Source organism: Pipistrellus kuhlii, unplaced genomic scaffold (genome assembly GCF_014108245.1).
Source record: "Pipistrellus kuhlii isolate mPipKuh1 unplaced genomic scaffold, mPipKuh1.p scaffold_m20_p_12, whole genome shotgun sequence".
NCBI classification, from domain to species: Eukaryota; Metazoa; Chordata; class Mammalia; order Chiroptera; family Vespertilionidae; genus Pipistrellus; species Pipistrellus kuhlii.
In genome coordinates this window covers 17033405-17049849 of record NW_023425427.1, presented here as the reverse complement: position 1 = coordinate 17049849, position 16445 = coordinate 17033405, and the positions used below count along the sequence as shown (strand labels likewise).

General features: G+C 41.8%; 1 protein-coding gene across 6 annotated transcripts in view; it reads left to right on the top strand.

Annotated features, from left to right (window-relative positions):
• Positions 1-4245: 4245 nt before the first annotated feature.
• The window catches only part of CLTA (clathrin light chain A), a 36628-nt gene continuing 24428 nt past the window's right edge, over positions 4246-16445 (top strand). For 4 of the 6 annotated variants that reach the window (XM_036433410.2, XM_036433406.2, XM_036433405.2 and 1 more), the window contains exons 1-3: positions 4247-4589; positions 12445-12482; positions 14488-14605. In XM_036433410.2, coding sequence (XP_036289303.1) covers positions 4379-4589; positions 12445-12482; positions 14488-14605 — 367 coding nt within the window. In that variant the 5' untranslated portion in view covers positions 4247-4378. Of the gene's footprint in view, positions 4590-12444; positions 12483-14487; positions 14606-16445 lie in introns of all 6 variants that reach the window. The other 2 variants (XM_036433409.2, XM_036433408.2) reach the window with 2 other exon arrangements.

Sequence of the window (16445 nt, the reverse complement as noted above, 5' to 3'; positions counted from 1 at the left end):
TGGATTTTCTCTATTATCGATGTTTCTAACTCTCTATCTCTCTCCCTTCCTCTCTGTAAAAAATTAATAAAATATATATTTTTAAAAATACAGGGAGGAACATCCAGTTAAGCCCTTCCAGATTCCTGACTTTCAGAAACTGTGAAATAATAAATGCCTGTTATTTTAAGATGCTAAGTTCAAGATAATTTATTACACAGCAGTAGATAATACAAGTCTATCTCATTAAGACAGGAATTTCTAATAAAATTTTACCTTTTATATTTAATAATTATAAAGTGTCCAGGTGTATTTTTGTTGCTCATACTGTTAATAATTACAATAATGCCAAGCCAACACAAAATTTTAACATTCAGAATTGTATGATCATGGGATATTTTTAAAAAGTCAATTATATTTTATATTACATATTTTTGCTACAAAGAAGTATAAATTGTCTCTTTTTCACATATTGAAATAAAAAATTTAATTATAGCATTCTGTAAATTATAATTGAAAACACTTGATTATTACAAAAGTTTATATATACACTCCAACAGAATTGCTTTTGAAATTCATGAATTTCAGCCCTAGAAATATACACATTCTCCCTATGGATTTTATATCAGTGATTTTTGTTGATGCTATTATATTATGGCGATCAAGAAGTCTTTCAAACATAGAGAGAAAAAATGAATTGTTGCCACAAGCTGGTATGAGAGAGGAATAGAGAATAATTATTTAAGTGTATGAGGTTTCTCTCTGAGGTGATGAACATATTCTGTAATTAGTGGTAATGGATGTACAAAATGTTACTCATGGTGAATTTTTGTTAGATACGTTTTACCATATTAAAAAATTATTGTAAATTAAATAAAAACAAAAAAAAGAAAAAAATCTTTCAAGTACAAAATTTCTAAAATGATAGAACTTAGGGGGCAAGTATTGGAATGGTAGTATAGATTCATGGAGCAAGTAAGAATCTCAAATTTCTTAAGGTTAATGAAAAGCTATTGTGTATTTTTTTTTAAATATTTTATTGATTTTTCACAGAGAGGAAGGGAGAGGGATAGAGAGCTAGAAACATCAATGAGAGAGAATCATCAACCAGCTGCCTCCTGCACACCACTCACTGGGGAGGTGCCCGCAACCAATGTACATGCCCTTAACCGGAATCGAACCTGGGACCTTTCAGTCCACAGGCCAACACTCTATCCACTGAGCCAAACCGGTTTTGGCTGTTGTATAGTTTTTAAATGGATAGTATCAAATCACTGTTTTTGAAACTATTGGATACATTGAAAAGAGCAATGAAACAATTTTATTTAAAAGGATCAATATTTACAATATACTAGAAATTACATCCCTGGCAACTAATTATTATTAAAAATTTTAGATGCTAATATAAAAGTGCACAAGAGACAGATTTTTAAAATATTCATTTAGAAAGGGTATGTTTTATATTGCTTGGAATTTATGGTGATTCTACAATATTAAGCTTGATTTATTTAATCAATTTTGGGAAGTTCTTAGCTATTTTCTCTCCTAACATTGCTTTATTCTCTTTCTCCTCTCCTAGCTAAAATTACATGTTTATAAATCATATTCTTCATATCCCATATGTTTTTTTTATGCTCTTTTCTGTGTTTTTCAGCCTTTTGAGTCTGTGTTTCAACCTGGATATTTTTCTGCTCTACCTCCTGGTTCACTAATTCTCTTTTCGGCTATGTCTAATCCATTATTAAAATTCATCCACTGAATTCTTAATATGAGCTACTGTAAATTTTAGTTCTCAAAATTTCAAGCTGCTGAAATCCTTATTTGCTTTTAATTGAACTCATTAATCATAACTATTTTAAAGTCTAGGTCGGGTAACTCCATTATCTGAATCCCCTGGGATTTCTAGTCTATGTCCCTGAGAATGTTTCTGAGTATGTTTTGTCTTTTCATGCTTGGCTATTTTTTGCATGACATTTTTTTTTTTCCATCAGAGAGAACTTATCTTTGCTTTTGGCAGGCAGTGCTAGGCTAAGAACACTGAAAAGCCAGAATCACTTGATCAAGGATCTATATTAGTTAAAACTGGGCTTTAGTCTATTTTCACCTTTATTCCTAGTGTGCAGTAGCCTTCAGGGTTCCAACAAAAAGCCTGGTATTTTATCAGGGCCCCTCCTTGGCAGGTCCTCAACTATTTTATTCTCCCCAGCCTTGTTTATTGAATTCTCTACTCAGCTTCTCAGATTCTGCTTTTTATTTTATTGATTGATTGATTCCAGAGAGGAAGGGAAATGGAGAGAGAGAGAATCATTGATTGGCTACCTCCTGCACATCCCACACTGGGGATCAAGCCCAAGATCCAGGCATGTGTCCTGCGCCAGAATCAAACTCAGGACCCTTCAATCCCCAAGCCAGCGCTCCAAACTGAGCCAAACTGGCTAGGGCTCAGATTCTGCTTTTAGGAATACTAATCACTTTGAGAGGAAAAGTGGCTCCAAATAGTAGGCTCATTGGTCTTGGCTTCCCTCCTCTCCTAGAACGTGGGCCCATAGTTTCTCACTGCTTTGTTCATCCTCTGATGCCTTCAAAGATTTTAAAAACTTTTTTCTCCCAGCTCTTCGACTTGTTTTCAGCAAACAGTCGGCTCTACACAATTTGTCCACCATTGGTGGGATTAGAAAACCTCTCTCCTGAACTTCAGACTTAGATTTCCAATAGCCTGTTGAGTGTCTTCTGACTATCCCACAGGCCCCTGGGTTCAATGTGTCCACAGGAATTCTTCCTTTCTCTCATCTCCTGCTTTTACTGTTGTAGCTATTTCTGTCCAGGGTTTTCCAACCTATAAATGTTATCTGTAACTCCTCTCTCTCTCTGCCTCCTAAATGCTATCACTTACCAAGTACTGTGTTCATTCCCTCCATTATTTTCCTTCCACCTGAGCCCAATGCTCTCTGCCCTAGAATAGTATCCTTGTTCCCTTACCCCATCTCCCTCCTGAATGACTGTGTCCGTGTCTTTTCTGTCCTTCCTCTGATCAGAACCTTCTTTACTGCCAGGAGATTCTTCCAGAACAAGGTTCATCAAATCATTGCCTGCTTCAGGTCATTCAAAGGCTCCTCAAAGCCTCTGCAATGAAGGAATAATCCTCACCTGGGCACTCAAGCCCTCCATGATTTGACTACACCTCACTTTCTTCACCTGCTAATATGTGCATGTGCTTTTTCTGATTCTTCCATTCTGAAGCCAAATCACTTCCCCGAACACAGCACCACCCTCTGCCCCTCTCTCCCTCCATCTCATCTCTCACAGAGGCACATGACTATTATCTGTAATTTAGCTTCTTGGTGTATAATAACCATAATAGCTTTGCTACCTTTAGGTAAAAACAAAAAATGCATGTAGATTTTTAAAAGCCAGTTTCATGTCCCTTGCTGACTACTTCTGGAGACATCTTTGGCCTCTGTGGTTGGTGTTCGATTTTCCTCCTCTAGGGTGGTGGTGGTGGTGGTGGCGGAGTGAGGACAAGATGAACTAACCATGTTATAAACATGTCCCTGGTTTAAAATACGGAAGGGACGTCTAAAACAAGTCCCCAGCTGGGAAAGGTGTGTGCATGTAAGAGTTGTGACTAGCCAAAACAGGTTTGGCTCAGTGGATAGCGCATCCACCTGCCGACTGAAAGGTCAGAGGTTCGATTCTGGTCAAGAGCATGTACCTTGGTTGCAGGACATCCCCAGTAAGGGGTGTGCAAGAGGCAGCTGATCGATGTTTCTAACTCTCTATTCCTCTCTGTAAAAAAAAAAAAAAAAAAAAAAAAAAAAAAAATCAATAAAAATATATTAAAAAAAAAAAAAAAAAAAGAGTTGTGGCTAGTACCATTAGGGAGGAGCCAGGAGCTCTGGGTTTCACTTCCCACACAGGGGCCTCAGTCTCCTTAAGAACCAGATGATCGCTACAGAATTTAACATCTCCAGGAAGGTCTGTCTAATATCATCGCTGTCCTAACTTCACCCCACGTCGGGCTCAGCACTAGCGTCCCCTCAGAGGTGTAGGCACCAGGTCAAGCGCCACTTCCGCCTTTCTGGAGCCCCCGGGGCTTACACACTCACAAACCCCGCCCCGGGCCACCTCAAGTCACGAGTTTCCCTCGGAGGCCCGCCCCTCCCTCCGCTGATTGGGTAGCTCTTGAGCGCTTTCCGTCCTCTGATTGGTTGTTCCCTTTCCGGCCCTCCAATCTCGTCTAGACCAACCTGATGTGGGGGTAGGATTTCCGCTTCCGCTTTCTCACTCCAGCTTGCCCTCCGAGCGTAGAGCCGCCACCGAGGCCGCTGCCGGGAAGGGTGTCGGTGGGCTTGTTGGTGTGTCTCTCCGCGTCGGTGCCGGTGCCGTTGAACTGCCCGCCATGGCTGACGCAGACCCGTTCGGCGCCCCTGCCGGCACTCCCGGCGGCCCCGCTCTGGGGAACGGGGTGGCCGGCGAAGAAGACCCGGCCGCGGCCTTCCTGGCGCAGCAGGAGAGCGAGATTGCGGGCATCGAGAACGACGAGGCCTTCGCCATCCTGGACGGCGGCGCCCCTGGACCCCAGCCGCACGGCGAGCCGCCGGGGAGTCCGGGTGAGAGTGCGGCGCGTGTGGGGCGGGGGGGCTTGTCTGGGAGCTCGGCCCTCCGTGGCTCCGAGAGCTCCGTGTCACTTGTTCTTTGCTGAACCGGGAGGCTGAGTGCGGAGAGGAAACGGGACCCCGGCAGGGTCATGCAAGGAACCTGGGCCTGAGACGCTGACTCCGTGGCTTTTCCTCTGTGGGTGTGTGTGAGCGCTCCGGGGCGCGAGCTGGGGAGGGAGCAGAGCGAAGCAAATAGGGGGACAGTCCCGCCGAGGAGCCCGGAGAAGCTCGTTCAGTTCCGGGACTTTTCATGGAAAAAGTCCTGCCCTGAGCCTGGCCTCGGAAGCACCGCCGCATTGGCGCAGTTTGGCCAGACTTCCAGGCAGCTCTGAGCCCAGCACGGGGCCCGTCATTAGGAAAGGAGGGCGGGAAGAAAAAAAAATAGTTCGTTTTAGACACATCCAGACAGAAATGGCAGTGATGCATGTCAGCGCTGAAGGTGTACAGAGTGTTGGGTTGTGGGGAGGAGAGGAGGAGTGGATAGGAAACTCGAGGAAGATGACCTAGCCTTGGAGAAAGAAGCCGGCCAAAGAGGGGTGAGAGTTTTGCCATTTTTTCGAACGTGTTATTACGGTGGGACTGCAGGAACTCGGCTTCCTCTGGAAATGGCTTTGATAGCCAGTGTTGTCTAAGCAGAACGAAAGATTAGGAGGAGGTCAAGCGGGAGGAAAAACAAGCAAAAAGCGGTATGCCAATTTGACCTTTTTATTTAATGTCGTACCTGTGTGATGTTTAGGATTGTCTTGGTGGGAGGAAAGGAAGAGTGGCCGAAATCTCAGTTATTTAGGGAAGGAGGAAATTAGCTAGAAGTGAAACGTGGCTTTTCCTTTACGTTTTAATTGATTGGTTTTAGAGAAAGAAACATTGATGGTTGTTCCATTTATACGTTCATTGGTTGATCCTTGTATTTGTCCTGAGCGGGGATCGAACCTGCAGCCTTGATATATCAGGCGGACACAAACCAACTGAACTACATGATCAGGGCTTTCATTGACTCTTTTAAAATTCTTAATTGAAGGAGAATAAGGCACTCGCGGGGCAAATGGGAGTTAAGGGGCAAGCAGTTAGCATGAATGAGAAAAACATGCTGGTGTGAGATAATGAGTGTTGGAGACAGGCTTTGGTGCGTTAGAATGGTGCTTTTCAGAAAAGCCTTCAGACTCAGAAGCCTCAAAATACTATGCCAGCCAGGCAGAATCTTTTGGGGGGAGTGGTCGTGGGGAGATCTGCCTCTGGGATCTGTCCCCCGTATGTGATAATGTGTAATATACCTGGAAATGCAATTTATAGCTAGCAGTTAGACTGAACTTGATTGTGGCTGGGAGGTGAAGCTGTCTTTGTGTGATACAGGTAGGTGTTCTTTCGTTGTTATTGTGTGGTCTTTAACATTTGCCTAAGAATCATAAAATGTACTTTTTTTAAGGTCCTTAGTTTACCTCCCTCCCTCATTTAATAGAAGAGAAAATGAGTCCTACAGAGAAATTACTTGCTTAAGGGCAATAGCCGAGCCCTTTGCCCACTCTCCCACTGTATCATATTCCGTTGCAGTTTCATCAGGGCTGTACTGGGATAAGAGATTGTCATTTCTGAAAAGCAGCTGTGGCTGCCCTGGGTAGGACACTGTTGGGAGAATTAGGACCCATAGTCAGAAGACTGTCCTGATTCAAGGACAGTGTTGCTCACTGTTGTATCCACAATGCCTGGCAGGCATCTGGGCATAGATACTCACAGAAAAACGGGCAAAAATGTCCATTCTGGGTGATTGGCAGTGTGAAAGGTAAAAAGGGAGAAAACAGAGCTAGACTCGTGGGTCTTTTGTGCATTAAGCCTTCAGCAAAGGGAAGGAAGTCATGGATGATTGCTGACTTGGTTCCTAGGAAGGCCTTTCTTAGTGAACTAAGCATTTAGTGATGGAAAGCCTGATCTCTGACAGCGTAGTCGGAGTTGGTAATAGTGCCGCTGTCAGCACTTCCTTGTGGGATTTGAGAACTAGTTAGACTTTTTTTCCCCTTTCCTCTCTCTCTTCCTCACCCTCTTTTCCCCTTTCTTTTCCTCTCTCTTCACCCCTCTTTTCCCTCTCTACCTCCTCCTTTCCTCTCCCACTGTCTCTCTCTGTCTGTGCTGCCCTGGACTGCTTGTGTGAATATAGCTTTTCTGGCAGCTTATGTAGCCGCCACTGCCTTGCCTGAGTTTTTTCTCCTGTAAAAGGTGTAAAACTACGCCACATAGGGTTGCTAGGATTACATTAGCAAGCACCTGTAAGGTGCTTACACACAGTATGTTATTACCACACGCAGCCCCTTGCTACTGTTATTTTTGGGGAGTAGGGAGAGGAGGGTATTACAGGCCTGTGGGCTTTCAGGGAGTGTGTGGAGGAAACAGATTTTAGGAGGGAGCTCTGTATCCCCCCTAAACCTAAAGGCAGGAGGCTCTTAACAGAGGAGCTACCTAAACTCCTCCCAGCCGTGGGGGAGAGGCCCAGGGAGGGTGGGGGAGAGGCCCAGGGAGGGTGGGGGAGAGGCCCAGGGAGGGTGGAGATCAGGCTTGAACCCTGGATGATCCCTGTTATTAGGAGAGGTGGGAAAGATACATAGATTTAAAGATGGGAGGTAACCAGCCTGGTAAAGTGGCTCCAGGGATATTGATGAAGAACAAGTGGTTAGGAAAGAGGCAGCCTGATTCTAGAGCTGTTGAAAACCTGCAGTCAGGAGGGAGGAAAATAAGAGGTGATTAAGGAACTACTAAAGGAGTATGGCAGTGAGGCACTATTTGTTATGTTTCTGTCAGGTTCTTCCTTGGGGGAGAAGTAGTAGGTGTTTTCTTCCTAATAAAGTTGATAATTTAATGACATAGAAGGGAGAATAATTTTCTTGGTAGTGGTGAAGCTAAGTTCAAGGAAACCTCATGCATGGTATTTAGTAGTACTACCCATTTACTGTATGCCAGGTTCGAAGTGGTAGTGTCATCCTATTTCAGATGAAAACTTATGATGGAATTTAAACAATCATCCTATTAGCATTTAAGCTAATACATACCGTGTTTCCCCGAAAATAAGACATCCTCTGAAAATAAGACCTAGAGCATGGAAAGATAAGACATCCCCTGAAAATAAGACCTAGCGCAACTTTGGGGGGGGGAAATTAATATGAGACACTGTCTTATTTTCGGAGAAACAGGGTAGCTCCACTGGAATCAAACCCTGGTCTGCTTGACTTCAAAGGTTGGGGAGTTTGAAGGTGGGTTTGAGACAAAAAGTCTTTATTTCTGGAATCATATTCTGACCCTTGTTTCTGTTTGGATGACCTAGCCCAGTGGTGGTCCATGAGGTCCGAAAGGTTGGTGACCGCTGCCCTAGACAGTTTCCTTCTGAGGCATCAGGTTGCTTAGCTTAGTTGTCCTAATAAGTCAAGGCGCCCTAATGTCCTTTCTGCATGTTTCTGTAGCAACAGACGATTCTCTGGGAAGGTATCAGAGTTCAAAGTGTTTTCCAGTGGGTCTCGAAGAATCTTCAGACCCAAAGGACAGATAGCATGTGACTTAGGAGGTATGGGATGAGAACTGCTCTAGTTTTGTGATGGAATAGTGATCAAAGACTTTCCTATTGGGGGTGGCCCTGGGCTAGAATATAGTTGGTATGTTAGTTGTAATTTATTAACCAGAATGTCCATCTGGCTTGTAGGCTCTAGGATTTAAAATTATCTCTTTTCTGCCGAAACCGGTTTGGCTCAGTGGTAGAGCATTGGTCTGCGGACTGAAAGGTCCCAGGTTCGATTCTGGTCAAGGGCATGTACGTTGGTTGCAGCACATCCCAGGTAGGGGGTGTGCAAGAGGCAGCTGATCCATGTTTCTCTCTCATCGACGTTTCTAGCTCGCTCTCTCTCCCTTCCTCTCTGTAAAAAATTAATAAAATATATTTTTAAATTATCTCTTTTCTGTCTTACACAAAAATAAATTCTGGGTGGATTAAAGAGAGGATCCCCCCATCCCCCACCCCCCCAAGTACCAGGAGAAAAGTGAATATTTGTCTTGGAATAGGAAAGGCCTTTAGCATAAAAGCAGATATAGAAATCATAAAGGGAAAATTGATATTGTCTACATGTTAAGTTTTTGGTGTTAAATATCATAAACCATATAAAAGTAAATGGGGAAAACACTTTGTAGTATGAGAGGAATAATTCATACAGAGAGAATATTTAGAGATAAAAATGGGCAAAACAGACAGATCAGTAAAGAAGAAAATCAAGTGTCAGATTTTTAATTACCTCATAGGAAATACGATTGGCACAACAAAGCCACCTTAAGTTTTTTTTTGTTGTTGTTGTTTGCTATCAAATTAACAAAAATTTTAAAACATTATAAAACTGTCTCAGTGAAGGCCTGAGAAAAATGGAGTACCGGATTGGTGTTTAGAAACTTTAAAAAATTTAAATGTATGTCCTGTATCCCAGCAATTCTACATCAATAAATTTATTACTGAGGTTTAGTTTAATATCCTCCCACCCTTCCCAAATACTTTGATTAGTTTTTTTAGTGAAGTTTATATTTCCAAAAGTTTATAGAGTACTTTTATTTATCATTATCATTATTATTATTTATTGATTTCAAAGAGGAAGGGAGAGGGAGAGAGAAAAACATCAACGATGAGAGAGAACCATTGATCAGCTGCCTCCTGCACACCCCACTCTGGAGATCGTCCCACAACCGTGACCTCCTGGTTCATAGGTCGATGCTCAACCACTGAGCAAGCCATGCTGCCTGCGTTATAGAGTATTTTTAAAAATTATATGGGTAGGTGGACGCACAGACAGCTTGGAGCATAAAAAGCCATGATAAAAACTATGAGAAACTTTATTTTGTACTATCATAAATAAAGCATAGGAACAAAAGAATTAGGTTACTGGTTCGATTCCTGGTCAGGGCGTTTACAGAGGATGGATGTTTCTCTCACATCAATGTCTCCCTCGCCCTCCTCCTACAGATTCATAGCCAGCAGCTGAAACAGAGTAAAGCTGAAGTGTGTTGGTAAATGCTTAGATCCTGCAGTTTGTGTTCATGTATCAAATTATCAGATGATATTTCCTCTGACTTCCTGGCTTGCTTAAATATTGCACCACTTTTTAAAGGCTGCTTATTTCATAATACATGTATTTAATATTCTTCTTACATTTTTAAACATAAAAAATAAATTTAAGAGAAAATAGTGTCATCAATTATCTGGCCCTTCAAGAATACCTTATTCACTTCAAGGAACCCTATGCATATTCTAAGGTCATTTGTAAAGTGCTGATACATATAAGTTTGTGTGAGGATTAAAACTTAATGTATATAAAGGTTTAATACTGTGCCTGGCACATTGGAAGTGATAAGTAGTAGGTGTCTTCTTCCTAATAAAGTTGAGAATTTAATGATATAGAAGAATGGATTAGTAAAAAAAGAAAGAAAAAATTATGTCTTATTTATTTTTTAAAATATATTTTATTGATTTTAAGAGATAGTTAGAAACATCGATGAGAGAGTCATAGATCAGCCGCCTCTTGCATGCCCCCTACTGGGGATGTGCCCTTGACCGGAATCGAACCTGGAACCCTTCAGTCACAGGCTGATGCTGTATCCACTGAGCCAAACGGTTTCGCCAGGTTATGTTTTAGAAGTCCAGTTTTCCTGAAAAATTTCATCTATATACATTAGATAAACTAACAGGATAGAAACCAAGGGGGGGTTTGAGTGATGAAATGACATGGTATTTTCTTTCTCCATTTTCCTTTTTTAAAAAAGAGAATGCTTTGGTATCAGGAAGACATGCTGGGGAAATGATCTATAAAAGTTTTCAGTACTCTGAAAGCCAAGGGGATGGTAATTGGGAGAAGCAAAAAAACTAAAAGAATGGATAAAATGTTAGTGTTGATTTGGAAAATGGGCATTCCCCGAAGATATTATTAGTTCCATTCCATACTACTGCAATAAAGCAAGTATTACAATAAAGAGAGTCATAATCTTTTTTATTATGGTTGAGGGTCTTGCCTTCAATTTGTAAAAAACACTATTTGTGAAGCGCAATAAAAAAGAGGTATGCCTGTAATTAGTTAGGAACCAAGACCAGAGGAGTGGTTTGATGAAATCTTTGCCTGTTAAAGGAAAAAATGAGGCTGAGAGCACCTGCCCCCAGAGGAAAGCTGTGCAAATATTTTCATATATTGCCCTCTGAGGGCTCCTGATGGTGGCCCATCCTGAGTGTTTGGCATTCCTTTCATTACTTGAATTCTTAAGTCATTTAGGTTCATCTCTTTCAGCTTTCCTCTCCTACTCCATGCAATAAAATGTCATTGCAATTTGAAAAAAATTGGTCAAGATAATGGAAGTTCTACATAATCTATATATATAAAAGCCAAGCAACCAGTCACTATGACTTGCACTGCAGCCAATCAACCTGCCCAATCGGGGGCAGGGCCAGAGGGCCAACCTCTTGCAGCCCCTCCCCTCAGCTTGCCCAGCCTGATTGGACCCCACCGGTGCACTAGTAAACATGGGTCAACCAACAGATACAGAATACAGATTATGGAGGTGCAAGCTAATTTTTTTTGAGGCTTTTGAAGTTAATTAGAGCAGCTACTCCAGAGTAATGGTGTGCAGCCCTGTAGAGACTGCCTCGTGGTTAGGTTAGGAACACATGCTTATCAGACTATCAGGTAATTAAATTAGTGAAACAGAATCGGTTTTGGGGGCTTTCCCTGCCAATATGGTTCAGTTGGTTGGGAACCTCCCCATGCACCTGAAGGTTGTCTGTTTGATCCTGGGCTCCATCCCCAGTAGGAGGCATGCAGGAGGCAGCTGATTTATGTTTCACTATTACATCAGTGTTTCTCCCTCTCCCTTTCTCTCAAAAATCAATTTGGATATCTTTTTTAAAAAAATTGGGGCTAGGGAGGACTGGCAAATTGTTCAGAGCATGCTCCATATGAAGGCTACCCTCATTTCCAACACTGTTGCCAGTTCAGGAATGCAGACCCATTATTGGCATATCTTCTGTCTCTCTGCCCCCTCTCACAAACATGGAAACCTGATTTTGAGGAATTTTTTAACTTAGTTCTTTATATTTTATATTTATTTATTTATTTATTTATTAAAATATATTTTATTGATTTTGTACAGAGAAGAAGGGAGAGAGATAGAGAATTAGAAACATTGATCGATGAGAGAGAGTCATCGATCAGCTGCCTCTTGCACACCCCCTACTGGAGATATGCAAGCCACCAAGGTACATGCCCTTGACCGGAATCGAACCCGGCACCCTTCAGTCCCCAAGCCGACGCTCTATCCATTGAGCCAAACCAGTCTCGGCAGTTCTTTATATTTTAAGTAAAATATGCTCAGCATGTGGGCCACCAATTTGTACTATGTGGATTGATAGTCTCTAGGTCTTACTTAGGCATTTTTCATATTGCTGAGGTAAACTTTCTCATTTGGTTATGAATAATTATGTCAGTAAGACTGGGTTGTAGCCCTGGCCCTTGTGGCTCAGTGGCTGAGCATCATCCTATGAATTAGGAGGTCATGGTTTGATTCTTGGTCAGGGCACATGCCTTGGTTGCAAGCTGGATCCCAAGTGTGGGGAGTGCAGGAAGCAGCTAATCAACCATTCTCATCATTGCTGTTTCTCTCCCTTCCTCTCCCTACTTCTCTGAAATTGTATATAATGTTGAGTAACTTACAATACCTACTGCATACAATACTATATTTTACTCTGTAACCCTTTTGTCTCAGCATTTGATCAGCCCTAATTGACAAATTGCAATCTTATGTCTTGCAGATGCTGTTGATGGAGTGATGAATGGCGAGTACTACCAGGTACAGAATACTCTTAATTATGTTGAATGATAGTGGTCAGAGTCTTCCTTTCCTGTGATTTGAATGGACTGATTTAGGAAGGACCCCGCTCCCTTGATTTTTCCTGGATAGATTAGTACCTGGTATGTTACCTAACAAAGTAGAAGGTTTGGAAAAGAAATGGCACTTATAGAGCTTTCTTTTAAAATGTTATTGACCAGACCTAGTGTGAACGAGCTTTATTCTCAAGAAATGACTGATGATGGTGATGGCGATGGCGATGATGATGGCGGCGAATTTAAACACTCTCTGTGCTGTGAAACACTGTTTATACTTATTTAATTCTCACAACAACCTGGGGTATCTGTACTGTTGTTATTCCTGTGTTACAGATGAATAAGTTGAAGTAAATTGAGGCACACAGGTTAAATCAGTAGCTTAAAGCAGCGGTCGCCAACTGGTGGTCCTTGAGGTCTGAAAGGTTGGCGACTGCTGGTCTAAAGTAACAGGCAGTGAGTATGTGGTGGGCCCGAGGATGAACTAACTTTTACTTTTTCTATAAAAGGCCACATAGTAAAGATACTAAGCCTTGTGAGTTATAAGGTCTGAAAGCATCCGTAGACAGTACATAAATGAACGGACTTAGTTGTGTTTTAGTAAAATTTAATTACAAAGCAGGTGGCAGGCTTCCTGATGGGTAGTTTCCAATCCCTGGTTTAAGATTGGCCTTTAGAATGAAACAGAACGGGGTTTAGATCCTGGCTTTATCCTTACTGGGTATGGGGAACATCCAGCCGGTGGGCCATATAAGGCCCGAACTGGCACTACCAAAGCTTTAGGGGTGAGCTAATTAAATGTTTGACCAAATATAGCTGGCTAATTTTTAAATGTTTTTATTTTAGAAGGAGAGGAAGGGAGCCGGAGAGAGAGAAACGTTGATGGGCTGCCTCATGTACTCCCCCTACTGGGGATCAGACTGGCAGTCTGAGCATGTGCCCCAACTAGGAATGGAACCTGTGGCCTCTTGGTGCATGGGGCAGTGTTCAACCAACTGAGCCACACCAGCCAGGCAGCAGGCTAATTTTTAAGTTGATAATTCTGTATGGCCTGTGAATGATGTTGTAAATATCGAATGGCCTTTGGGGGAAAAAACATTCCCCACCCCTGCTTTTCTAGCTATGAATTTGGGCCTGTCACTTCTCTGTGCTTCAGTTTAATTCCCTAGCTGTGAAATGGGAATAAAAACTTGCTTTGCAAGGTGTTTGGCAGAAAGAGCTTTTATGTGCCTGATACATAAAAAACGCTAGAAAGTTAGTTACTAATAATTTAAATATTTTTTTCTACCTTTGTAGATAGTCTAGTTAGGTTAAACTGGTAATCCCTAGTTCAAACCATGAAATAACTCTAAAGGTTAAGTTCTGTTTGAGTCTTTGTCAGTTTGTTAGTTCCCAAATCTAACCCACTATATAAAGAGCAGTCTGCACACACACACACACACATATGCATGCCTCATTTTTTTCCTTGATGTGTAACTAGGTATACATTTTTTTTTTGGACTTTCCTCAAATTCACTATATTTTGATGAGGTGGTATTAAGTGACCTACTTCCTGCATTATATAATAACATTTAGGTCTTAAGTTCTAAGCCTTGCTCTACTGTGTACACTCACCTTTGTTACTTTGAAAATATCACATAATCTCTTTGTCAAGTGAGGAAACCAAAACTGATAACACTGTTTCCCAGTAACTCCATTACTCACCTCCCTGACTTTCCTATCTCCCACTCCTGTCCCATTTATTAACAGATAGGGTAACAACTTCTCTGCCTCTTCCTCGGCTGTAAGGATTAAGTGAGGTAATGCTGAAAGCTCCCTATCAGGTTGTGTCATTGCTATTAAGGTCATCCTTCAACATTTTAACCATCTTCAGTGCTGTGCATACCCGGGGGTTCTAACTTGAATGCAGTGCATTTCAGGAAGGGGTTTTTGGTACTGATAGAATACAATTGTGTTTTGTGTTAACTAAGGAGAGTAATGGCCCAACAGACAGTTATGCAGCTATTTCACAAGTGGATCGATTGCAATCAGAGCCTGAAAGTATCCGTAAATGGAGAGAAGAGCAAACGGAACGCTTGGAAGCCCTGGGTAAGGAATCCCTTTCTGTCTTGGGTATCGGTTTTCAGTGGAATAGTTGACCTTGTCTCTCCTTTTATTCCTTTTTCACTTGAATTAGCCATTATGCCCTTTGTTTGGCGTTTGGGACAATAATCTTTCTCAGCCTGAAGGTCACAGGCTACTAATGAGGAGATACTTAATCACAGGCCATTGTGTAAGGATCAGGGCAGCCCAGAAAGCCACCAACTGTATCCTCTCCTCTCAAGAAGAGCAGGGTGGTGCTATGGAAAGGAGCCGTGGACTTGGAGTGAGAAGACTGGGTTCAAGGCTCCGCCCTTGGCCCTTACCAACTGTGCACACTTGCTTGCACAAACCTTGCGGAGTCTGTTTCTTCATCTGAGAGGAGAAGATCAGTGTTACCAACCCCCCGGGAATTCTGTGATGGTCTTTAGGGAGCTTTGTAAACTTGAAGTAGTGCTTAAGAGGGAAATGTGAGCTGTTGGAAAACATACAATTTGTTTTTCTTACCCTGATACCCTTGAAAGGTAAGTTTTCACACTTTTATGGGTAAGGAAAGTGAAAAGCATAGGTAGAGTAATAAGGTTTCTAATCACAGCTAAGAAGTAGAGTCCGAATTTCAGCTTAAGTTGGTCCTGCTCCAGAGTCCATACCCATCGTTCCATCCACATTGCATTTAGTATACTCCTTTGGGCCGGCCAGCCTGGCCTTACGTGACGAGCTGTCTGTGTACATAAGTGTCAGCTGTTGGGCAAGATCAGGAGAGACTTGGTATCTGTGTATGCGGGTTAGAGAGGTATGGCAGAGTGTGGGCATTTATTTTTTCTCGGCTTTTAAAATTTCAAACAGCATAGTTGAAAGAAGATACATGTGTTGTAAATATACAATCACATACTTTTTTGGTCCATTTTAAGAGACAGACATCATATACTTCATGCCTAAATATTTTATTGTAAACATAGAAATATAACATTCTTCTCTATAACCACAGTGTCAGCATTATTCCTTCTTAGATAACACTGACCTAGTAAAAATATGACTCTCATTTTTCAGATAGGGTGACTGACACCTAGAAATAGGGAGGGACATGACCCTGATAACACAGCCAATTAATGTAAAATCTGTTGCCTCTCCAGCCCAATTTATGACTTTCAAAATACTGGGCACACTTGGGTTTGAATCTTTTCAGAACTATCCATAGTTATTTCTGCGGTGATGGAAACATTCTGTATCTGTGCTGTCCAATGTGGCTAGAGAGCACTCTAAAGGTGGCTTGTATGACTGGAAAACTGAATTTTAAATTTCATTTAATTTTAATAAATTTACATAGCCACATGTGGCTAGTAGCTACTCTGCTGGAGAGTATAGCTTTAGATAGATGAAAATAGGTCTTCATGTGCCAGCAGCCTCAGACCTTGCTTATTCTTTGTGTATGTCTTCTTAGGAGGCTTAGAGGCAGGACTTAACTGGTATTGCTGCTACTAGGTATTTTTCATGTTACAGAACGCAACTTTCTCTTTCTCTTTTCCCAATGTTTAGCAAAGTTGTCCTGTTCATGGAGAGAGTTCACTTTAGTATCTGTGAAAATTGCATTTTCTTCTTCATTTATCAAACTGCACATTTGGGAAATATTCCAAGAAGTATTGCCTCTTAACTCAAGATATCTTCCTGAGGGAAGTCAAACATTTGACCTTACATTCTAACAGAATGGAATTAAATTGGTCCCGATCTAGGTGTTTCTTCAGTTTCACTTTTTTTCTTTGCAAGAACTGTGAGAAGGCACAAAATGCTAAGAATAGAGAACCGGAGTCAGTGATTTGCAGCTTAACTACTGGCTGTTCTTAAATAATTT